This window comes from Equus przewalskii, chromosome 22 (assembly GCF_037783145.1).
Source record: "Equus przewalskii isolate Varuska chromosome 22, EquPr2, whole genome shotgun sequence".
Taxonomy (NCBI): domain Eukaryota; kingdom Metazoa; phylum Chordata; class Mammalia; order Perissodactyla; family Equidae; genus Equus; species Equus przewalskii.
The window spans coordinates 12,082,611-12,106,801 of record NC_091852.1 but is presented as its reverse complement, the minus strand read 5'-3'; the positions used below and the strand labels follow the sequence as shown (position 1 = coordinate 12,106,801).

The 24,191-nt window shown below is 44.1% G+C and overlaps 2 protein-coding genes and 1 long non-coding RNA gene across 3 annotated transcripts in view; 1 reads left to right on the top strand and 2 right to left on the bottom strand.

Moving 5' to 3' along the window:
• LOC139078367 (collagen alpha-1(III) chain-like) overlaps positions 1 to 8,553 on the bottom strand; it is a 22,791-nt gene extending 14,238 nt beyond the window's left edge. Inside the window, exons 1-3 of the mRNA XM_070589679.1 lie at positions 8,256 to 8,553; positions 6,824 to 7,159; positions 5,897 to 6,061 (exon numbers count right to left, since the gene is read on the bottom strand). Of these exons, the coding sequence (XP_070445780.1) occupies positions 5,897 to 6,061; positions 6,824 to 7,159; positions 8,256 to 8,553 (799 nt within the window). The remainder of the gene's footprint in view (positions 1 to 5,896; positions 6,062 to 6,823; positions 7,160 to 8,255) is intronic.
• Positions 8,283 to 15,225, top strand: LOC103562565 (riboflavin kinase-like). The gene is made up of 4 exons (XM_070590211.1): positions 8,283 to 8,633; positions 9,509 to 9,660; positions 13,538 to 13,640; positions 14,425 to 15,225. Exons 1-4 carry the CDS (start codon positions 8,552 to 8,554, stop codon positions 14,553 to 14,555), a joined length of 468 nt encoding a protein of 155 aa, XP_070446312.1. The 5' UTR covers positions 8,283 to 8,551; the 3' UTR covers positions 14,556 to 15,225.
• LOC139078609 (uncharacterized) lies at positions 10,304 to 24,191 on the bottom strand. The gene is made up of 4 exons (XR_011531622.1): positions 24,104 to 24,191; positions 21,465 to 21,513; positions 17,184 to 17,240; positions 10,304 to 14,526 (listed from the first exon to the last, which is right to left on the bottom strand). It is a non-coding gene; the product is annotated as an uncharacterized lncRNA (long non-coding RNA).

Genomic DNA, 24,191 nt, shown 5'->3' with positions numbered 1-24,191 from the left:
ATCGTGTTTCTTTTTCCATTTCCTTACACGCTGATGTTCAATGGATGGTGCTTTTATAAAGTTATCTCAGAATTAAGGAAACAATTAACGTTAATGGTTACCAAGTACTTTGCCAAACATTTTACATACATTTTCTCTTTAATTCTCACAACCACCCTGTTAAGTAGCTACTTTTATTCTCACTTGACAGTTAAGGAAACTGAGGCTTCAGCGGCTTCGAAGATGGTCATTTGCTCCAGTTGACCAGCAGGGAGGAGGTGAGCGGGGGCTCAACCAGGGCTGACGCCCCCGAGGGCAGAAGCAGCAGCAGCCCCTCTCTCCGGCCAGAACACCACCGGACCCAGCTATTAACGGCTTCGAATTAGCCCTCGCCTACCTCCTGACCTGCCAAGGAGCCCCAGAACCTTCCAAATCTTCCTGTGGGTATAAACACGACGAACTCCCCCGAAGGCTTCAGCCCTAAAGCACCGCAGAGCGGCCTCGTCACCCTCAGACACCCGCCTGTGACCTGGGCCCTCAGCCGTCCCTTTAGGCGGCTTCAGAAACCTGAGCAGCAAACTTCAACATTTTCATTTTAGCTAAATCACATTTAGTATATTTGTCGAATTTGAAAGTATTGCCAAAGCCAGGAATGAAGGAATTCTCTACTCAACACAGAAAAGGGGATTTGAGATGAAACAGCATCCGGAGAGGAGCTGCGCCTCAGTCTGCACAGAAGAAACCCATGAAAAGACAAGCCTCCAATTACACTGACTGTGCAGGGAAAACGCTGGAAAAACGTGAGAAGCACATGCAGAGCTCTGCAGGGACGGCTTCCTGTTTGGGGGGAGGGGGACGTATTCTAACATTCTTGTAAAGTGTGACTTTTTAATTTTCACTTCAGGAATTTTTTTAAATTGCAAATTGAGGTACAATGGCCCCAATCCTCCAACATAAGCTCCAGTTAAATATGTCTGCAAAGCATTAAAGATAATTTCCAAACGGAAAAAAGCCACTCACAGTCCCAGCCCCGTTACACTTCACTTTCATGTCCCCTTCTGAGGCCTGAAAATCCGACTTTCCTCTGCTCACTCACACCTGTGCTCAGGCGGAATCGCAGCTGGGATTCCATTTTCTCTTCTGCTTTCTTCACTTAATGGACATCAAAGAGTCTTCATTGTTTTTGCCACCGTTTACACCTCCTTGTTGACTACTAAGGGTATTTCCAAATTATCTTGTTATAGATCTCAGCTATGAACACTTTTGAATCTACTCATAGCTTTGTTTTCTCTTGGAAATTCCAAGGGTTTTACAAGCTCTGCGTCAGGAACCAGAAGCAGGGACAAAGACCGAATATATATTTCTATTACATCACAAGGGCCAAGCCTAATGGCAATCAACGTCATCTGTAATGCCTTCCAAGGAGCCTACCACAATGACCGGCACTGGAACGTGCCCAGTAAATACTGGCTGAATGTCTGACTTCACACACAAACACATCAAACTCAGCCAATGGTTTTGCCTCCTCCTTCACAGACAAGAGACTTCTGGTCCCCAAATGTAAGCCCTCTTTATCCATCCTCTCGCTCCATCTTCCCATCAAAGACCAAGCCCCCTACTGTGTTTTGGAATCCATCCTCTCTCGCCTTCTCTGAAACCTGCTGCTATCATTTGTTTTTCACTCCCACATCTTTAGTCTCTCTACCAGAAACTTCCCAGCAGCATTAGAACATGTTCAAGTCTCTCCAGTCTCAAGTGGAAAAAAAACAGGAAGAGAAAGCCACAGACCCCCATCTCCTCCTCATCCCTCATGCAGACTGGCTTCTCAGTGGCCCGACCCCTCTTCTCCTCATCTTCCAAACACAAGGATCTGGCTCTCCAGGGCCAGCCCCTTTCTCCTCTCATCTACACCTCTCTTTGGATGATCCTTTTTATATGCAATGATTACTTACATGCAACAGCTCCCAAACAGGTATTTCTACCCCAGATCTCTTTCCTGAGTTCCAATTGCCTATTCTTCTCCCATCTGGAAGTTTCATAAGCAAAACATGTTCAAAAGGAACCATCTTCCCTCCCACCTCATGCCAACCTACTCCTCCTGCAGTGTTACTCTAACATCATAAATGGTGTCACCAACCTATCCCACTGACTTATTTATGCCAGAAACTTCTGAATCATCCTTGATACCTTCCTCTCTATCAATTATATCCAAATAATCATGACTTTCTTACTTTTGTTAACTACGAACTCAACCTCTCTCTCTCTCCTACCACTGACTTCTTCTCAGCATCCCTGCACCATCCCTGGGTGACTGCAAAAGCCTCTGCACTATTTGCCCACACGCCATGCTTCCCCTCCTCAGGGTGGCCACGTACGTGCAAAGTGACAGTTGAGGGGGCTGAGGCCTTTGGCCTGGGCTGGCTCGGACAAAGCAGTACATCTTTTCTAACTGGTCCACCCAGAAGGAAGCCTTTTTCTAGTTTGCACAAAGGCACCATTGAGGCCAACACGGCCCAGCCCTGCAAACCATTCTCCACACAGCACGATGATCATTTAAAAACCCCCAGTCTAATCAACCATCTCATAACCCATTTAACACCCTTCAGTGGGTTCCCACTACCTTTCCGTTAAAGTCCAAAGTCCCGAAAATGACCCGAGAGGCCTCACCCCAAGCCGCATTCCTGCCTTGGTCTCCACCCTTTCAGCCTGGAACTTCAGCCCCTAACCCACCTGACTCCGTCCTCGTCATTTTCCAGGCCTCATTTTCAAGATCACTTTCGAGAGAGACCCACCCTGAGTAATCCCCTCCCCTGGGTTAGGTCCCCAGGGGAAATGCTTTCGGGACACCCTGTGCGTTTCTGGAGAACCACTTAGGACTGTGAGAGCCTGTGGACCATGTGCTCCTCTGTCCTCTCCTCCAGCCACTCGACTGGATGCTCATGGAGGCAGCGCCCCTCCATCCTGTTCACAGCTGCAGCCTGAGCCAACAATGCCCGGCACCTCTACTGAGCAGTAGCCAGGTACCCAGGACCATCACAAACTATCTGGCTCCGTCTTTAGCAAAAGAAAAATTAAGCATGGGAGGAATTTCTTAGTAAATTTAGTGCGTTGATTACCAAATACATGTAGACTCCTGATTGGAAATATTAGCATAATCAATGAATCAGAAACTCTGGTGCTTCGTGGCAGCAGAAACGTTTCCTTCTTTGGGTTTGCATTTGCGATCGCAATCTTCTTCTGAGCCGTGGAGAAAGAGTTTTATGGGGGCAGCTCCCTGGGTGCACAGCCCGTGCAGCCGCCCGGGGCTGGTGCTGTGCTGCATGTGCCCTGCCTGAATCTTGAAATCCTGAATAATTATTAAACAAGGGGCCCCACAAATTGTGAAGCAGTCCAGAGTCTTACAAATGAGCTTGATTTCTGGAAAGAGCCCAGTGGACAGCCAATCCCTAGATAAGGATGCCTCTTTTATAACTAGGGCTGCGTTTTCAACGTCCCAAGCTAAAGATCTAAAAAAAGAGGGTTATGTTTTCAAGACATTTTTTTCTTCTAAGATCACGTATTATGTAGGGCTCTCGTTCATAAAATTAGGATTTCTCAGACTACAGAAATAGATGGTTGTCTTAAGTTATTGCTGCCAGCTAAAAAGCTTTTAGATTTTCCTAACACTGAATTCTAGTCTGAACATGATTTACACTGGGTCTTGCTATTAAAACTTTGGCTTCAATGTTTTTCTTTGGGGGTTCTAATATTAGGGATTGTGTCGATTTTCCCAAATCAACGAGCATGGTCCATTGATACTCCATCACCTTAAAAAAACTGAAAGACATCGAGTATACTAAAAGGAGAAAAAGGAAAACTACTGTAGAATTCCTTGTTAGCTTCCAACATTTTAAACTTTAGAAATTTAACAACTGCATCAAACACTTGAAATTTCTTTGGAGATAAAACCTGGCAGGACACATGCGCCATTCATGAAGAACATTGGTGTAGTCATCTTTATTATAAAAATATTTTAAAACACCAGATGTTTGTTTAAACTTTACAAATATCTTCTGTAGTCACTAAAAGTTTAAAGTGAATTGTGCTTAGTTTATCATTTAGTTCATAAATATCTAGAACATTTTAAATGTTGGCTCATCTTTTTCTCAGCTGGGTGAGTTTGTCCCCAGGGGACAGGTGGCAATGCTGGAGACATTTTAGGTTGTTGTAACTGGAGGGCGGGGACCACTGGCATCTGGTGGGTAGAGCCAGGGATGCTGCTGCCCATCTTACAACGCACGGGACAATCCCCACAACAAAAGATGATCTGGCCAAAGATGTCCACAGTGCCAAAGTTGAGAACCTCTCATCTAAACACACATGGCATTGGCCACAGACAGGCAACAAGGAAACAGGACATCCCTAAGCCATGCTCCCATGTCAAAGCCAACGTGGTGAAGAACACGGACAGGCCTCAGGAGAAACACCTGATTCAGAGCAACAGTCATGGGGAGCTCCCTTCTGAAGGCAGGGAGTCAGGCACCTGACGTCCCCAGCTGGAACCATGAACACGTTTCTCCTTAGCATGAATATTAAAAATAGTGACACGATTCCTTGGTTGGCCCATGAAAGACTCCTTTACTCAATGCTCCTGAAATAATGTACACTTCACAGAAAACAGAAATTGAGAATCAGAAGAGATCATTTTCAATAGTAGTAACTTGTTTCCTACCATCTCATTTCAGCAAAAATGTACAATATCTACATCATAGGTGAGAATTTTTCATTCACCTGAGGATGTAATTACCAGGTACAGCAGTTTCTAAGACAGAGATTTGAAAATGGATCCTGCATGAAGCAAATTTCACTTCATTCCTTGTGTTTTAAAAAAGAGCCAATATTTAAAATCAAGTTTTATATTTTCTAAAAAAAAATTAAGATGTTTCAGCTATTTGGGGGGGAAAAAAAGAAGCTCTGGTCACACTGGGCCCAAATTCCTGCATGGTTATGGGGAGGGAATGGCCGACACCCACCCAGATTTCAGCAGGCGCTCTGCAGGTCACCTAGCACCAACCCAGGCCCACTAACTTCCCCCCGTGGTACCTTCAGTCCTGTAGATAGCAGACTTTGTGGACAGTTGATAGTTTTCAGGGAAAACATTTTTCTTAGTGTTAAGCAACTAAATTACAAACGGAAAAGACTGGAAGTAGTCCTATAACTAATCAAGGATGAACTATAATTAATGAAGGGTGGGCTCCAGCACACACTCGGGGCCCACCCTAAGCAGGTCCTCTCCAGGGTCAGGCTGAAGAAGGGGCCGAGGAGCCGACAGGCAACCTTCCAACTCTCACCGTGAAGCAGAAAAAAACATCAACTTTTTCCATGTATCAATAAAATTTCATAAAAGTAAATTCACGGTATGCTACACTGTTTTTAAAAATAGACGCGTTAGCCATTTCTAAGTACTCAGTTTCCCAAAGTACCATCTTGAAGGCCTGCAAAAACTCCATCGAGCAAAGCAGATACCCACAGGGCTGGAGTTGTCCTTCTTCCAGACCTGAAATCTGTGACCAAAGGCTCTGGCGGGGGCTTGTCCGGAACCGCCTGGGCTCCGATCAGGGAATTTACACTGATCTTTAAGAACCATTCCCCCTCCTCCTCCCTCTATAAAACCAACCTGCCTCTCGGAACAGCTCGACAGGGGGCAGAATACCCAGAGGAGGGGACGAGCCCCGCCCGCGGGCCTCACCTACCGCGCGCCCAATTCAGGCCGCAAAAAGCTGTGGCCGTTCTCACCTCATGGCACCACCGCTCTCTCTGAACACCGTACATCCTCCCATTCGCCTCTTGTCTTACTGTTTGTACAGTGAAGGCTCTCTTCCTTCCAGAAAGCAAGCAAGCAAGGGTGCGAAGGCTGCCAGGTGAGTACAAAGCTTACCTCCACCTGGGCAGTGCCCGGGCGCGGCCGGATCTGCAGGCGAGCTCATCCACCGCGAACGACGAGGAGCGCGGGGCAGGCGAGGGCGCCCGTGTCTGCGCTGCGCAGAGAGAAAGCGCCGCCAGGGGAGAAGCTGCGAGCCAGAGCCGCTTCCACTTCGAAAGGCTGATAACCCAAAATTGGAAGAGTCTGAATCAGAAAGTGGGTGCTAACAAAACAAAACAAGAAAACAAAAAAGAAACCTAGGAGGGGAGGGCAACGCGTGTTGGAACGATCACCTGGTTCCACTCCGCCGCGCGAGTTTCCCAGACGCGCGCGTGAAGGATGGGGGAGCCGGGAGCCAGGGGGAAGCGCGAGGGCTTCGGGCCCCCGGACTGGCGTCTCCTGTCCAGTGGTTTGCCCCAGGGCGAGTCACTTATCCTCCTGGCGTCGGCTTCTTTATCAATAAAACGGGGATAATAATGCCTCCTCGCAGGGCGATGGCTGGGATTAAACGAAGTTAAAGCCACTGGCACCCAAGAGACGGCAGTGAGCGACTGATCGCTCTGCGCCTACCCACGCCCGCAGCAACTCCTCCGATTTCTAAGCTCCTACTCGCTACGCGGACCAGGGGAAAAGAGGCCAGAAGAAGTGGCTCCCAGGTGACACTGGGCACCAGAGACCTGGCCCCTCACTCCACTGGTCCGAGGGAAGAGCGGAGTCTAGGGAGGGCGCCCTGCGCCATCCCCGGCCCCGGGCGCACGCGCTCGCCGCGGATCCCCACCGCGCGTCCTCTCTCTCCTGCCCCGGCTGCGCGGCCTCTTCCCCGGCGGATCCCACCCCGCTCGGGCAGAGGGGCCCCGGGAGGGAGCCGGCTCCCTCGGTCCTCCCGCCCATCCCTCCCCGGCCGGCGGGCGGCCGAGCAGGGGGCCGTGGGGAGCTGGTTACCTGCAGCGGGCGTCCGGCCCTGGGGCGCAGGAGGGAGCCGCGCCAGGCCGCCCCACAACCGCCGCGCGAGGGCCGGGAGCTGCGCTGTGCCGCGCTCGCCGCGCTCGGAGACCGAGCCTCTGGGCCTGGGGCCGCCCGCCCGCGCACCACGCCCCTGGGCCCGCCCCTCCAGGGCCCGCCCCCCGCATCCCCGCCTCGCCCGCATCCACCGGGCGACCCCGGCGCAAGGCTGCGGGCCGAGGTCAGCGCGCCCTCTGGGCGGTGCCGCGGACCGCGTGGAGCGCTGGCGTCCGTGCGCTCCCTCAGGCTCGCCCGGGTTCTTCGTTCCCCGAACCGCTAAGGGCTGGGCGCGCGAGTGGGGTCCTTGTCAAAATTGTGTGTCCCCTTCCTAGGAGGCAGGAAGCGCGAGAAGTGCTGCCTTTTCTGATTTTAAAAATGAAAATATATTTATACCAAAAAAGAAAAATATGTAATGCCAAGGTTCCCTATATCATGTAAAGTTTAGAGACGACTATGTAGGGGTTTTTTTCCTACCAAAAAAAGAGAGGACCTAACCTACTAATATCAGAAACGAAAGAAGGGAAATCACTACAGATCGCAAGGACATTAAAAGGATAATAAAGCAATACCATGAACAATTCTGTGTCCACGAATTTGATAACAGATGACATTGACCAATTCCTTGAAAGCCACAATCTGACAAAACTCACTTAAGAAAAAACAGACAATCTGAATAGGCTTATGTCTACTAAAGAAATTGAATCAATAATTAATAACTTTTCAAACAGAAAGCACAAAGCCCAGATGGGCCACTGGTAAATTCTACCAAACATTTAAAGAAGAAATTATACCAATTCGCTAAAATCTCTTTCATAAGATAAAACAGAGGGAGTTCTTCCTAACTCATTCTATGAGGCCAATATTACCCTAATACCAAACCAGACAAAGACATTATAAGAAAACTACAGACCAGTATCTCTCATGAACGTAGATTTAAAAAGTTCTCAACAAAACATTATTGAACCCATCGATGTATTAAAAAAAATTGTACACCATGAGTAAGTGGGACTTATGCCCAGTATGCAAAGCTGGTTCAACATTCGAAAATCAATTTATGGAATCCATTACATCAACAAGCTAAGAATAATCAAATGATTGTATCAATAGATGCAGAAAAAGCATTTCACAGAATTCAATACCCAGGCATAATAAAAACTCTCAGCAAACTAGGAACAGGGGAATTTCTTCCACTGGATAAAGAACATCTACAAAAGACCTACGTCTAACATCATACTTAATGATGACAAATTAGACGTTTTCCCACTAAAATGAGAAACAAGGCAAGGTGTCCCCTCCCATCCTTCCTTTACAACGTTGTATTGAAAGTAGTAGCTAATGCAATTGGGACAAGACAAGGAAACAAAACTTGTACAACACTCGGGCCGCCCAGCCGAGCTCCGCCCACAGCCGCGCTGACTTCCACCGCGTCGCCGCTCCCGGGCACAGACGCAGCCTCTGAACCGCTCGGTGGCTTCTGTTCGGTCAGCAGCAGGACAGACTCGCCGGGGCGTGTCGTCGGCGCCGCCTGGCCCATTGTACATCTTCCCGCCCGGCAGCCCGAGCTCCCGCCCGTGTCCCCCGGCTGGTCCGGGGGGTGCGGGCACCTCCTCAACGGCGGCCCCGCAGGATGCGCGGACCGGGCCCCCAGCGCCCGGGGCGGACGGGGTCATGAGGCACCTGCCGTACTTCTGCCGCGGCGAGGTGGTGCGGGGCTTCGGGCGCGGCGCCAAGGAGCTGGGCATCCCCACGGGTGAGCGCAGGGGGCGCGGAGGTCCCCCACCCCGGGCCGGGTCACGTGGGAGCGGGGACGTCAGCGGGGGCTCGGGGCCAGATCTTGTGGCTATGCACAGGATGACCCCTCCCCTCCTCCTGGTTCCCGATAATGAGGCGGAGGACCTTCGATCGGGCTGAGGGAGCTCATGCGTGCCGGTGGCTCCGAGCCCATCAGGGACCGGGCTTGAGGGGTGATGAGGGCGGAAGCCCAAGCTGAGCTTCGGGGTCCCCTTTCCCCGCCTCCCTATCCAGCCATGATGGGCCTGCCAAGCCTGGCACGCGCTTTGTCCATTAGAAAACGTAATGTGGGCCGTTGGCCAAATTCTCAAGCCGACTGTAAGGTTTTCTTTTCTTTAAATCTGTTGCTAGCAGTCGAATGAGAACCACATATCTTTTTTGTTTTGTCTACATTCGTTTTAATAGTCAGGACCTGACGGTATGCATAATTCATCGTTAAAAATACACCCCAGGGCTGCCCCTAGGCTTTGAGCTTGGGGCCTAGGCATGTGTATTTCGAAAATAAGAATCTTTTCAAGAGCTTCCGAACCTCCTTAAGAAAGACTAGGTCTGAAAAACCCAGCTTGGCTACCTGTTTTCTTCTTCTACTCGAGAGTGTATGCTTTTTTGGGAGAGGTTTCCGCATTTACTGTGATCTGGTACCTTGTTCTTAGCCTGACCACATGCAGAGGAGAAAGAAGTCCGAGCCAGAATATGGAGTGATGGGGTTGATAATCATAGGAAAGATCCTAGGAATCTTGTGATTGTAATGATTTAGACTACCCTTGCTTGTGATTTTTAGAAATATTTTATATGAAACTCTTAACACTCAGAATATTTACTTTTGTTGTTTAGCTAACTTCCCTGAACAAGTAGTAGATAATCTTCCAGCTGATCTGTCCAGTGGCATTTATTATGGTTGGGCCAGTGTGGGAAGTGGAGATGTCCATAGGATGATGGTGAGCATAGGATGGAACCCATACTACAAGAATACGAAGAAGTCCATGGTAAGACTTGTATTGAGCTCTGTAACTGAAAATAGGATGATGATTTAGGGTAATCTGCAGTATTAGATGCACTAGAACTCTCCAGTGGTAATGACAACATACCTGAATACTAGAATTTCTGGCAGTGTACTTGAAGGATTTAAAAGTGAAGTACTTAGTTACTCTTTGAATGGAATAACTTTTTCCATCCTTTCACTTTCAATCCATATGTCTCTTTGGATCTAAAGTGAGTGTCTTATAAAAGGGGTATAGTTGGATAATGGATTTTTTAAATCCATTCTGTTAATCTCTGCTTTTTCATTGGACAGTTTAATCTATTTACATTTAAACTAATTACTGGTAAAGCCGGACTTCTGCTATTTTGCTGTTTGTTTTCTATATGCCTTACAGCTTTTTTGTCATTTCCTCCATTACTGACTTTGGCATTTAGTTAATTTTTTTCGTATTGACACATTTTGATCCCCTTCTCAATTCCTCTTGTATATTTTCTATAGATATTTTCTTTGTGGTTAGGATGGGGATTATATTTAACATCCTAAAGTTGTAAAAATCTAATTTGAATTTACACCGACTTAACTTTAATAGTTTACAAAAATTCACAAATTACGTCTTTATACATTGTGTACCCAATAACATAGACTAATAATTTTTATGCATTTATATTTCAAATTGTGTAGAAAATAAAAAGTGGAATTACAAACCAAAATTATAATAATAGTAATTTTTATAACTGCTCATGTATTTACTTTTACTGGAGATAAAAATAAAGTATTTAAGATCATGTTTCATAAAATTGAGCTTGCCACAGTTCATGTAGTTGATTCACTCTTCAGTTACTTGGTCACCCTGTTACAGTAGAACTGCTTGCTTGGATAGTGCTTTCTGATAAAATTGCAAGGTGATGCTTTTTTTTCTCTTTTAAACCACTTTGAGGGTATGCTTTTCTGCCCTTTTCACAGGACCCACACAGCTTAAGGGCTTATTCTGCTAGATATAGCTGAATCTTTTGATCAGCTCAAGTGTGTGGCAAAAACAGTTATAGTTGATCTAAATTTCATCCTCTTTGAAGAGTTTATAGAAGAGAAGTGTGTCACAGTTGGAAAACCACACAGCTGAGTGCTGTATAAGCAATAGAAATGGCCCAGACAACTTAACGTTGTGCTCTATTTCTCTTACTTTTGAGTATTAAGGATGTGAACATTATTTGTTGGAGTAGAAAAGGAAAAGAATTGAAGGAACACAAAATATTTTTCCATAGAATGAGGGAAGAAATGAAGGGGAGGGGAGGCCACTGGCCCATGACTAATTTTTCCATATTAGCTACTCAGATAACAGAACTGTTACTATAAATCTATTCGTGGAATCCCTTGGAAGTCCTTTCATGGTTAGGAGAAACTCAGTTTTCCATTGGTAGGAGGTCCATACTTTTCAGAGTTTTTCTTTTTTCTTTTCTTCGCCAATAACCGACATCTATCATATGCCTGTTAAAGACTTTTTTAAAAATTGGATTGGCTGTCTTACTGCCTTGAAGAAGTTCTTAATATATTCTAGATCTAATTCCTTTGTTGGAATTATGTATTGCAAATACCTTTTCCCACTCTGTTGCTTTTTTTTCATTATTATTCACTTAATGGAATGGTGTCTTTTGAAGAAAAGAGGTTCTTAATTTTAATATAATCAAATTCATCATTTTTCTTTTATAGTTAGTGCTTTTTATATTCTATTTAAGAAATCTTCGCCTACTCCAGAGTCATGAAGATATTCATCTGTGTTTTCTTCTAACAGCTTAATTGTCTTATTTTTTCATATCGAATTGATTTTGGAGCATGGTGTGAGGTAGGGATAAAAGTTAATTTTTTTTTCCATATGGATATTGACCCAGCCCATTTACTGAAAATATGGTCCTTTCCTGACAGCACTGCCACGTCACCTTGGTCATAAATCAAGTGACTATATGTGTGAGTCCAAAATACACTCATACATACTCAGTCTCCTCGTGTATCCTCGGGCCAATACCACACTGTCATACTTTTCATAGCTTTAATAGTCTTGACATCTGATTGTGTAAGTCTTCCAATTTTGTTTTCAAGATTTTCTTGGATGATTTTGGCCTTTCACATTTCCACACGAATTTTAGAATCACTTGTCAGTTTTCTTCACAAAAAAAAAATAAACCTGCTAAGATTTTGATTGGGATAGCATTGAATCTGTGGATCAGTTTAGGGAGGGTAGACATCATATCTTTTCTCTCAATAATGTTTGTAATGATCAGTGTCGAGGTCTTACATATCTTAGTGTCCTTTTTACTATTCAAAATTTTACTGAAAAGAAAGAATGCAAGTTAAATATATTGGTTTGTAGTACAAAGCCATGGGGCACCTTGTGTCTTCTGACTGAAACCCCTCAGTAACAGCTGAGAAAACTGAGCCCCAGCGAGGGCAGGTGTGCCGTTAGCCAAGTGTGGACCCAGACTTGATTCTTAGCTCAGCTCTTACTGCAGTGCTGTCCTGCTTCTCTTAGATGCTTTCAGTTTAGCCTAGTATATAACTTCCACTCTTCTATATGCAATTTTAGATTTAGTAATCTAACCAAGCTGAAGCTCTAATAAGAGCCATACTATAAAGAAAAGTCCTGTTTCTAATATCCATATTTTCTTCTTTTAAGTTGTTTAAATCAGGGTTCTTTTTTTTCAATGGGCTTCATTAAACCCATAAATCCCATTAAGTTATATGCAAAGTTCTACATAGGGACACTTGAGAGAGCCCATTTTAATGACCTCAGAGGATCATAACCCTCCCCCAACAAATCAAAAAGGTTATGAGAGACTAGGTTATTTTATTTTTTTTTAAGAGAGACAATAAAACTCACCTTAATCTTAAAGTCTTGTGTGATATTTCCTTCCCTTTTTTGGTCTGAATCATTTCAAGTGTACATGGGGAACTTGCTATGTTAGGTAAGAAAGAATAAACAATTACTGAATGCAGATTTTCATATTTGATTTCTCATTAGGTGTAAGTTGCTCCTATTATCTCTGTATTGGTTTTATTACTCTGAACGGTCTAGCTGCACTCTTAGCTGATTTGTAATAGACGCTTCAGGTTTAAGGATCACTTCCTAGATTCAATTTTCTAAGTCACACATGAGAATATACTTCTGGTCTCAGGGTACATGTTTCTAAATTGTCTAAACGTCTCCATTTCCAGGGCCACATCCTAGTCCAGCCTCAACATCTTCTGTATTTGTTTGCTTTCTTCATTGATTTTCTGCCTTTTGGACTCAGGTTTGTCCTTTATAGGAGTCTACGAAAATTCAGAGCCCAGAGCACTCCTCCCTCCTGCACCGTTTTGCTTCAGTGCATCCTCTGCCCGTTTGTCACGTCATCCCCGTGTCAGGAACCTGCGGTGACTCTTCTGCCCCCACGTCAGCCTCCAGCTCTGCCTGACCCTCAGGTTTCTGTAACGTGGTGTGTGTCAGAGACATGGGTCCTGATTCACCTCAGAACTAGTTCTTTCAGTAGTAACTTCTCTTAATACTTTGCTCGTTCCCTCTTTGATGTCTTTGCCTAGTTTTTTCACCTTGATAAGACTCTTAATTACTTCGATGCATGTCAGCTTTTTCTATAAACGTCAAATCGTATCAGATTTGTGGTATAACATCTGCCTTACTCAGTTATAATGTTTACATGTAAATTCAGGGGCAGGAACAGGAGCGATGGAAGAATTCAGGAAAAACTGCCCTTAGATTTTAACCTGTCTGTAAAAATTTAATGAGCGTTGATTGTTTCATTTAGATTACCCCACCATAAACATGAAGATGCATTTCAAATTTCAGTACTCTGTAATCTGATGGTAATCTTTTTCACATTTCTTGACTGTAGGAAACTCATATCATGCACACCTTCAAAGAGGACTTCTATGGGGAAATCCTCAACGTGGCCATCGTTGGCTACCTCAGACCAGAAAGGAACTTCGATTCTTTAGGTAAGGTCTTATTTAGATCTTCTAAATATTAGCGCAGCTCCTTCTACTGCTTCTACTAGTAGTAACCATGGCAGGACAGATAATATTTGCACACTTGATATGTGCCAGGCACAGTTTTAAGTGCCTTACGTGAATTAACTCATTTCATCCTCGCAACCACCGTATGAGGAATTATTCTGACCATTTCACAATAGAGGAAGTTGGCACAGAGAAGTTAAGTAGTTTGCCCAGGGTCACATAGTAAGTGATGGAGCCTGGATTCAAACCCAGCAGGCTGGCTGCCTCTCTCCAACAGTATGAAGTTAATGACATGTTTATTTCCTTTTCATGTTTTAAAGAACAAGTAAGAATTAATACTGTGATGACTAATGGGTGCTTTGCAATGCTTGACGTGTAAGAAACAGTAAATCAGAACATTTGAAGTGAATGGTATCGAGTATCTTAGTGTAGTGTGATAGTGTTAATTCTGTTGTAGAGTTTCTTTCACAGGTGTAAATACTGAAGAGAATTGATACTGAATATATGTTTCTTCCATCAGGTATTTTCAATGTACCTTTTTGCTGATGCCTTTCTCTAAGAAATTGCAAGAAGATTAAGGCACTCTTTTGTGTACCATTGACTTCTACTTGAGTCTGGAAGAAGGGATGGGACAGGCATTTACAGGGCATCTACCCCATGCTAGAGATGCTGCCAGCCTAGGAGTCTGCAGGAGGCTGCGCACGGGAGTGGTGGAAAGTCCAGCGGCAGTTTCTGATCATCTTGTCCTGGTGTGTTCTCTCTGCAGAGTCACTTATTTCAGCCATTCACGGTGATATTGAGGAAGCTAAGAAACGACTCGATTTACCAGAACACTTGAAACTCAAAGAAGACAGTTTCTTCCAGGTTCCTAAAAGCAAAATAATGAATGGCCACTGATGAAAAATTATCTTATTTATTCATTCACTGTTTTCTAGTATTCTACCACTCATAACTGTGCGATCTCATCTCTGTTATATTTTAAAAATCAAACCTTTTCCTACAGCTGTGAATTAGTTTAAACAGTACAGTGTAGTTACGCTTCAGCTGTTCAGTTAAACCCATCATGCTACAGTACTAAAAAGATTCATTTTAGAAATGAAGATTCTTTTTAATGTAATATATAGATTAAAATCTACCACTGGAAAGGTCTTAAGTGTCTTATAATGGAGATGAAATGTATATAAGTGTGAGTAAAAAGGGAAGTCCCTAGTTGGAGATGAGAAGGACAGCTCTCGTGGTAAAATACTCGCATGTCTGTACTTGTATAGCGTGTGCCGCTCAACAGAGAAGGTGGTAAAAGTCAGTGGATTAAACGGAGGTTTGATAGTTTATGACAAACCTCAGGGGGAAAATCAAGACTTTGTATTTGTGATATTTTGTACATTAATGTATTATTAGACATGAAGACTTGTGAAATTTCACTGTAATCAGTCATTTCCTTAATGAGGTCAGATCATTGTACTGCGTTCCATTTTTGTTACAGCTGCCTTGGACTAATTGGTCTACACTCCCTCTGCTTATCATTTTTCATCTGTGTTTTAAAGCAGTAAAATGAGTCTTTTCTGAATCTCTAGGTCTCATTTTTGTGTTGTATAACACTTCTCTCGTCTTTCTAAGAGTAGACATTCTACTTTAACATTTTTCTTGACTTTGGTTCTTTTTTCCTTTAAACAATTGTCAGTCTCAGTTTTTTTCCCATTTAGATTATCCTACACCTGTTCACTTACAGAAGACTCCATCTGTGCCTATCATTCCATCCCTTCACTATATGGACAGTGATTAACTGCAAATCTGTATTGCATTTTAGAAAAAAACCCAAAAACTTCATCTTTACGTTTCCTCAAATTTTAAATAAACACATAGCAGTTCATTCATATATACCAATTTCTTAGAGAACACAAAATACCTGTTCTCCCCCTGGGGAGACTACTTAAGAGCCAATTAAACTGTGAAATAGTTATTTATTTTTAACGTCATCATATGTTCCTGAGCAACTATAAACTGTTGTAGTTGTATAGGCACAATGTAATTTAATGCTAAAGAGTGCTTGCAGCTTGGGGGAAGGACATAAATAATAACGTTTTAGTTAAATAATCTTTATATGATGCATTATTTCTTCTTACAAACTACTAAGAAGTGATTTTTGGCCGCTTGAGACTTTTGTTTATATTGGCAGAAAGATGAAGTCTTTAGATATTTTGGAAACAAGAATTGCAGACTGTCTAGGCCCCATTGCACACTGCATTATTGTTTACTTTAGCACCAGATTTGGTGGGGGGTTGGGGAGAGAAATATATAGAAATATATAGAAGGAAATTTTAAAAGATAACTCATTATAAATCATTTTTCCTAATCTGCATGAATGACTTAGAGAAGAGATTTTAGCAAAAATATTTATAGATTACTTAGAAAAACATCTACAGCTCATGTGAGAGACAGGGAAGCATGGATACATTCAGGTGGATTGTGTTTTAGTGTTTGGTGTATGAATTTATGACAAACAATGTAGCATATGTCTTTTTCATTTCTCCTTTATAAAAACACTTAGAAAATGTAATTTAATGTTAGAAATCTCATACTTGAAAGAAGCGTATTATCAGTGGCTTTAAGATGCAAAGGTAAAGACAAGCATGGAAAGTGTAGAAGCAGATGTGTACTTGTTCGAATAGCCTGCTGCTAATTGTGTCCTCATTAAGTGTGTGAAAGTTCTGTGATGTTGCCACCTTACATTTTGTTAAATAGCCATTGCTTGAAAATTGTATAGTATGCGGTTTAGAAGTATTCACTCCTACATTTTTTGAAGTTTATATTTAGTATTTATGCATTATAAGAAATTGTAATAGTACCATTTTTGATTAGTCTGACTGCTTTTAGGCCTTGAAATCAATCTTGACTAAGCGATGTTTCCTGTCTCCCTGGGTCAGCTGGAATCTTCGCCTTGTCTGTATAAGATCCTAATTTGTTGGCTGATGCTTCCCTTCAGGTGTGTTAGAGGCCTGACTAGCAGGTCACAGGCGGCAGCTGTAGGGACAACCTGGCGTGCAGTGGTGGGTCTGCAGCCAAAGGCCTTGCCTGTAAGGGGCCCTGTTTTTTATGCCTGTGGCACAGCGACAGGTTTATTTGGAGAGCATTCACAGACGACAGTACTCTCAAAAGTCCACTCTCTGAGAGTGAGGGTCCTCATGCCATTTGGGAGTTACAAGAGCCAAAGGAGTATCAGTGGGTCTGAGTTCCCTTCCATGACTCCTGCTCCTAACAGGGCTCTGTAACCTTCATGACTTGTGCCACCAACCCCATGGCAGTGACCTGGCACTCTGGCCTGGCTCTGCTGTAAGCAGGAATGCACAGTTGCTCTTTCAGCCTTCATCTCCAGCGCTCTCAGCCATGAAGGCCTAAAAGCCTGCAGTCAGGGCTGGCATGTGACACGGTTCTGACCAGGGACATGGAAGCAAATTCCACTTGGCATTTATGAGGATGGTTTCGCTTTCCTCGTGAAAGTGCCAGTCTGTTCCTCTTCCCTCTTACCTGGAAAATGGATGTGAGGCTGATAGAGGAGATCCAATCTGACCTTCAGAGACGGAGCTGGAAGATAAGTCCACGCAGTAAAAAGAGATGCGATTGTAAGCAAGAGTAAAAGAAAAATAGAATAAGCCCTAGGAAGATAACAGATGTAGGGATTATCAGATACAGAATCTGAAATGACTGTTGCATATGTGTAAAGAAATAAAAGAGAGTCAGAAACGGTAAAATAACAAGGTTCTGTAAAAATTGGGCAGATTTAAGAATTGTCAAAATAGAATTTATGGTGATGAAAAAATAATTGAAATTAAAATCTCAATGGAAGGGTTTAGTACAGTTCAGACACAGAATTGATGAACTTAGATCTGACGAAGGCTGTGAATGTGCTGCCATGTGCCTATTGCCTGTCATTGCAAAGTCACCTTCTGTACTCTTTGTGATGTGGCTGTGACTCGACGTTTCTTTGACAGTTGACTTCCTTCTGGGTCAGGTCATACATGGACTCTGAGCCCCGGCTTGTGTCCAGGCAGCTCAGTTCGTCCATGGACCTCCCCTGTGCTAATTTCCCCTGGTCCTGCGTGTATTGAGAATAGACATACTTGACATCTGACAGAATCCCCACTTTGGTTCCCTGATCATAATGAGGGCTAAGTAGAAGCCAGAACAGTAAACCAAATCAATGCCACATCTCAGGAAATTGCAGCGAGCCATCGTCAAAAATCCTGAAAGATTCAGGGTCAAGCCACCCAGCATATCTGTTCAGACCAGACAGAAATTTGATGGATCTTGTAGAGTGACTGCATCATCATAAACTAATCAGGTGGTGACCTCCACTGCAGCTATTGTCCAGGACACAGAAGACGTCTCAACAGATTTCCAAGGATTGGTATGAAGAACACGTTGATCACAACACCATGGAGAAAAATTAATATTTTTAAAAATGCAAAAATATCACAATGGAAAGCTATGTTGAAGTGAACAACATGCAACATGTAAAAATTAAAGGGATGCAGCTAATGCTTCCCTCAAAAGATTTATAGCTTTAAATACATTTATTAGGTAAGATCAATAATGTAAGCTTTGATCTCAAGCTGGAAAAAGAACAGCAGAAGAAACCAGACAAGAAAGAGTACATACTGTGTGATTCTGTATAAATTTTAAGAACAGGCAAAACTATAGCAAAAAAAGGTCTGAATGGTTCCTGAGGACAGAGATGACGGGAGGATCATGAAGGCGGTTGGGTGCTTCTGTCTTACTGTGCTGTTTCTAGAGTTGGGGGCTGGTTGCATCGTGTGCTCGCTTTGTGAAAATTCATCAAGCTTTTGTACTTGTGCACAGACAAATAAGACAAATAATGTTCTGTATAGCTCAGCTGTGACTATCATTTACATGGTCATAATTACAGCACTGAATTTTTATAAAACGAAATAGATCTGTTGGGAGGATGAGGAGATGGGAAGTGTGCAGGGGCAGCGGTAGGAAGCATTTGGAAAAGAAATGCTCATCTTCCCTTAGTGGAAAGTGAGTAGGTAGATGCCCAGCCTGAAAACATAAGCAGCAGCAGTGTGAGCATCTCCCTTAGAGACAGGGAGACACACGTTACACCATGGAAAGGGGGAGAGTGCTTCTAAGACGTGGGAGATGGGGTGACGGGGGCAAACAAATTAATATTTCTTTTTTTTTTTTTTGAGGAAGATTAGCTCTGAGCTAACTGCTGCCAATCCTCCTCTTTTTGCTGAGGAAGACTGGCCCTCAGCTAACATCTGTGCCCATCTTCCTCTACTTTATATGTGGGAGGCCTGCCACAACATGGCCTGCCAAGTGGTGCCGTGTCCACACCCGGGATCTGAACCGGCGAACCCCGGGCCACCACAGTGGAACGTGCAAACTTAACCACTGCGCCACCGGGCCGGCCCCCAAATGAATATTTCTGTATCTTACTGAATAATTTAATTCCTTATTCTTGTGTATAGTTTGATGAAGATAAAAATCAGCCTTTAAAAAGTTAATTATGTATTTAGAGAGTGTTCAAAAAGTTGGGAAACCTGGGATAAACTTATTTTTCAACAGTGTATTATATTTTCAAATTATATGCTCAGAGTGCTTTTGTCCAATTTCCAAACACCTTTTCAGGTAAAGTACCTCTAAATTTATTGAGTCCAACTAGTAATGTGGAAAAAAGAAGCACACATCATAAAGCAGCGCTGTCAATAGAACTTTCCGCTACGAGGATAATGTTCCATCTCTTCACTCTCCAACAATTACTTTAACTAGCCACGTGTGCCTCATGACAACTGTATTAGACAAGTCAACTGTAGAGAATCTAGAAAGTCTGGAAACATGGGAAATAACATATTTACTGTACTTTTTTTAGATTCACAATTGAACCCATTGTCTTAATTTTGAGGTACTTTATGTGAAAATGCATTGAGCATATTTCTTGAAATAGAACTAACATACTGTTTAAGTCAGTTGTTTCCCAACTTTCTGGATAACTATATATGATACTCTTTCCTCCTACTTAGTTTGCTATTCTTTTAATAATTGCTCATTGATTTTCAGCCGTTATTTCCCATATGAGCATTTAGGTCTAAGAATCTCCTCCCACCGACTACAGGTTGACCCGCTGGCGTGTGGACTCAGCCCCTTGTAAAGGGAGTGAGCTGCCCGGCAGTTGCATCTCAGCCTGGCTTTCCTGATGGCATTCCTGCACACAGTCACCTTCCCTTAAAGGTCTCAGCATTAGTCTGTTAGGTCGAAAGGCCTTTAACAGAGGGGAGATGGATATACTCGAGCGGCACTCATGAATACATGAGTTCCCGTACCAGCCCCACAGCAGCCTCCCACAAACTCCGGTGTCTCCATTTTTATAATCGCCTTAGCTCTTTGACCCAGAGTGAACGCTTCGAGAGGCCCTGGACCGTGTTTTCATTCCCCCAGTACCTATGTAAACAAAGTGCTCTGTATGCAATTGTACATTAACTAGAAATAAATGTATCTCTGATATTGAGGTCTTAATACAGCGACAGAAGTAGAGAAAGCTTCAGTGGGAACCCAGCTTGTGGGACAAATAATTTTTAAGCCTGGCTCTGCCTCCCTCAGCTCCATTTTGTTCTCTCAGGCAAATGCTCTGCTGTGGATGAAACCTCTAGGGCTGAATTTGATCTGTTGAGGCCAAGTTAAAGTCATTAAGATGGGTATCAAATTATCTCGTTTTGCTTTTTTTTTGCTGCAAAAGATTCGCCCTGAGCCAATCTTCCTCCATTTTTTAGTATGTGGGCCACCAGTACAGCATGACAGCTGGTTCACGCCTGGAACCGAACTGGGGCTGCGGAAGCAGAGTGTGCCTAACCACTACTAGGCCACTGGGGCTGGCCCAACTCTTATATTTTTCTTATAGAAAATTTGTGACTTCTGGAATTTTTTATTTCTAATCCTTCGTGAACTAATACTTTTAAAGATACAATAAAAATTAATTACAAGAAAAGGAGTCACACACTTGGATGTCTTGGCAATGTCAACATGCTGTAGAAGATTCTAAACACTGAGTTTCAGTGTCAGTTCACAGGCCAGGAGCAGTCGCCGACCACACTTCGGGTGGCCCTGTTCTAGGGGCCTTCGGCTTTTCCTTTTAGCTAAGGCAGGATTGACAAATCATTCTGTAAAGGGCCTGACAGTGAATTCTTTAGGTTTTGCCAAAGTGAAAAAGCGACCATAGACGATATGTAAATGAATGGGCGTGGCTATGCGCCAAACTTTCCTTTACTGAGGCAGCAGAAGGCGTGGGCTCACAGGCCTACGTTTGCCACCTCCTGAGTCAGGAGTTTTTTTCAACCTTTTTTGGGGCATAGTGAGCTAGTAACCTTCTTTTTCCTCATTACTATGCAGGTTTTATGTGATTCATGTGAACATTTAATTTTGAAGTAGAGGTGTTAAAATCGGGGAGGATAGGATAGATTTAAAGTGCTACTGGCATCTTCAAATCCAAGTGTCCAGGTGCATTGAAAATGTTTCCGGTTTTTGCCGGAGCTGTAGGTGAGCACAGGATGCCAGCGCTGGAAGGGGACTGAAAGTGTGTGTCCTCCCCAGGTTCGCATGTTGAAGTTCTAACCCCTAGGGTGCTGGTGTTAGGAGGTGGACCTTTGGGTGATTAAGTCATGAGGGTGGGGCCCCATGAGTGGGATTAGTGCCCTTGTAAAAGGACCCCAGAGAGCTCCCCCGCTGTCTTTCACCATGTGAGGATACAGTGAGAAGTCGGCAGTCTGCAGCCCAGAAGAGAGCTCTCACCAGAACCCGACCACGCTGGAACCTGATTTCGGACTTCCAGCCTCCAGAACTGTAAGAAATAAAGTTCTGTCATCTAAAAGTCACCCGGCCTCTGGTATTTTGTTAGTAGCCTGAACAGACTAAGACAGCAGCCCTGCTGTGGGGCTTCAAATAGATGACCTCTTCGTTCCTCCCCACCTCTCCTTTTCCCTCCCTTCACTCTCTCCTCCCCTCCCCCTCTGTCTTCCCCTCTCTCTTCTCCTCTTTTCTCTCTAAACAGGTGTGAGCGGTTGAATTGGGAGTGAAGAAGATATGAACAAAATAGTCATCTATAAAATATTTGTAATTTTTCTCTTTGGAACTGGATTTGAGATGTCAGATTGCCTGACTCCAGGATGTTGGTCTTAATGGAGTTTCTTAGGATCAATCCTCTAAACCAGTTCTAGTTCCCTGGGTTACCCAGGACAATGGGGAGGGCAGAGCTGCGGAGGGGTGTGTGGGGAAGTGGGGGTGCCAGCCCTGCACAGTTAAGGAGTCTTGAGGGCTCACTATTGCTGTCTATGGTAGAGCATCATCTTAGGGAGTGGTTAGGTTGTAAAGTCAGCAAGCACAGCCAAAAGTGGATATAGAAGTCAAAACTACCCACGCAAACTTCTTGTCTTTAAATTGTTAAAAGCTGGGTCTTCTGAAGCTCAACCTAAGATTTAATTCTTTGTGTCTCTGCATTTTGGCCAAGGCCTCCTTGTTCTGGGACAGTAGAGGCCTTGGTTGAGTTTGAACAGACGAGGATAACTGAGCAAATGAAAGAATCTTACTTTCCTCTCTCATGCTCTTGTCCAGTGAAGCCATGTAGTTGAATTCTCTTCAGTCGAATAGAAGTATTATGCAACTGCACTGGATTATCTTGTATTTCCCACAGCAGACCTAAGCCTCATAAGTTACCATTTCGGTTGGGAATCTAACTGGTTGCGAGTAACAGAAATGGATTCTGGCTGATTTACACAGGAAAGGAATTTATTGGGAGAATGATGGATAGCTCAGGGAATGGATGGGAAATCTGGAAATTGGGTGAGAAAAGGTAACCCCCGAACTAGGGTCAGAACCAGAGTCAAACTCACCCCACAGCCAGTTAATCAAAGACAGGCCCACTGCTGCTGAGCCAGGATGCCACCAGAACCATATCCTCTACACAGCTGGCTGGCCCTGTTGCCTCAGAAACTAATCTTTATATGGTTAGCATTTGATTGGCTGAGTTTTGATCACGTGCCCCTGGATTAGCTGCAAGGTGTGCTGGGAAATGTAGCACGTGAGTATTTCAGCTTTTATAGAGACAGACACTTCTCCAGCAAGGCTCATGCTATGGGAAATAAATTCCCTAAACATAAAGGGGGTGCAGGGGGCTAGGACAGTAGGCAGTAAAAAAAAAAAAAAAAAAAAAAAAGGACAAATATCTACTAGCATTATTCAACTGAAGGAAATGATGATCTGAGCACATGCCATCCATCTAATCCTTTGGCCACCATTCCAAAAAATGTTCCAGGGAGCCTGTTAAAACCTTTTGTTTTCTGTTATCCAAAGAAGAAAGAAAACATAATCCATAGTGTTTCCCTGGTTACCCTGATTTGCAGGAAGTTCAGCGCTAATGTCCAATCACAGGCGCTATAATCACCTGGAGCCCTGAGTCTCAAAATGTTCCCCAGAGAGCCCGAGGGCCTCATGGAAGTGTCCGGGCGATGGGCAAGCCAGGGGCCTCTGCTCCTTCTAGCCCTGCTGACTAGGAGGCAGGAATCCTGACTGTTTACATCTGTGGGTTCCCCCGAGGACCACATCTGACTAAAAGCCCCCATGGGTAAGACATGAGCCCACCGGCCTCCTCCCTCAAGGTCCGCATTCTCTGTTTTCATGTCAACAATTTCACTTTGTACATGTGACAGACGGCATCACAAGCACTTTTCTGGAAGTGGGTGGGTCTAAATCCTGGAGGAGTCGCTCCCTCTGGGGACTGAGAGGACTGCCTGGGCGGGTTCCGCTGGGAGCCGTGTAAACAAACACCCGCGCTGATTGAGTCCCTCCCTGAGGGTCCACGTCCACCCCAGAGCTCTTCAGGCCTCTCTGTGCCTTCACGATTTCCTACGGCTGCCCAGGAGTTGTTCTGCTTACAGATCTGCTGGTATTTCTCATTTATTTATTTTTTTAAAGATTTTATTTTTTTCCTTTTTCTCCCCAAACCCCCCCGGTACATAGCTGTATGTTCTTAGTTGTGGGTCCTTCTAATGGTGGCATGCGGGACACTGCCTCAGCGTGGCTCGATGAGCAGTGCCACGTCCGTGCCCAGGATTCAAACCGTCGAAACACTGGGCCGCCTGCAGATGAGCGAGCGAACTTAACCACTTGGCCACAGGGCCGGCCCCTTTCTCATTTATTAAAGTCTCGCCATCCAGCACAGTATTTCTGTCAAATGACATTTTTTGTTTTGTTTTCAAATCTATCTCCTGAACTCAACAAAACCAAATACTAATATTCTGAGATGTCCACCATATTTCAAAATCAGGATTTTCCCCTGGCCCTTCGCCTGACCAGCTGGACCAGTTCTCTCCTGTTTCCTGTAGATTTGGTTTGACTACTTTTTTGAGGTTTTAGAAGATGGAAGGAGGTTTTACCTTGGATTCTCTGCCTTTTTGAAAGTTTGTTTTCTTCATTCCTTTGTAGACAATCTTGGAAAGAGAGGGATAACATGAAATGTCTATT

Excerpts from the sequence above, each read along its gene's own strand:
- LOC103562565 (XM_070590211.1), top strand. The coding sequence starts at position 8,552 with ATGAGGCACCTGCCGTACTTCTGCCGCGGCGAGGTGGTGCGGGGCTTC. Across the intron at positions 8,634-9,508 it reads GGAGCTGGGCATCCCCACGG|CTAACTTCCCTGAACAAGTA; the intron begins GTGAGCGCAGGG and ends TTTGTTGTTTAG. Across the intron at positions 13,641-14,424 it reads AAGGAACTTCGATTCTTTAG|AGTCACTTATTTCAGCCATT; the intron begins GTAAGGTCTTAT and ends TTCTCTCTGCAG.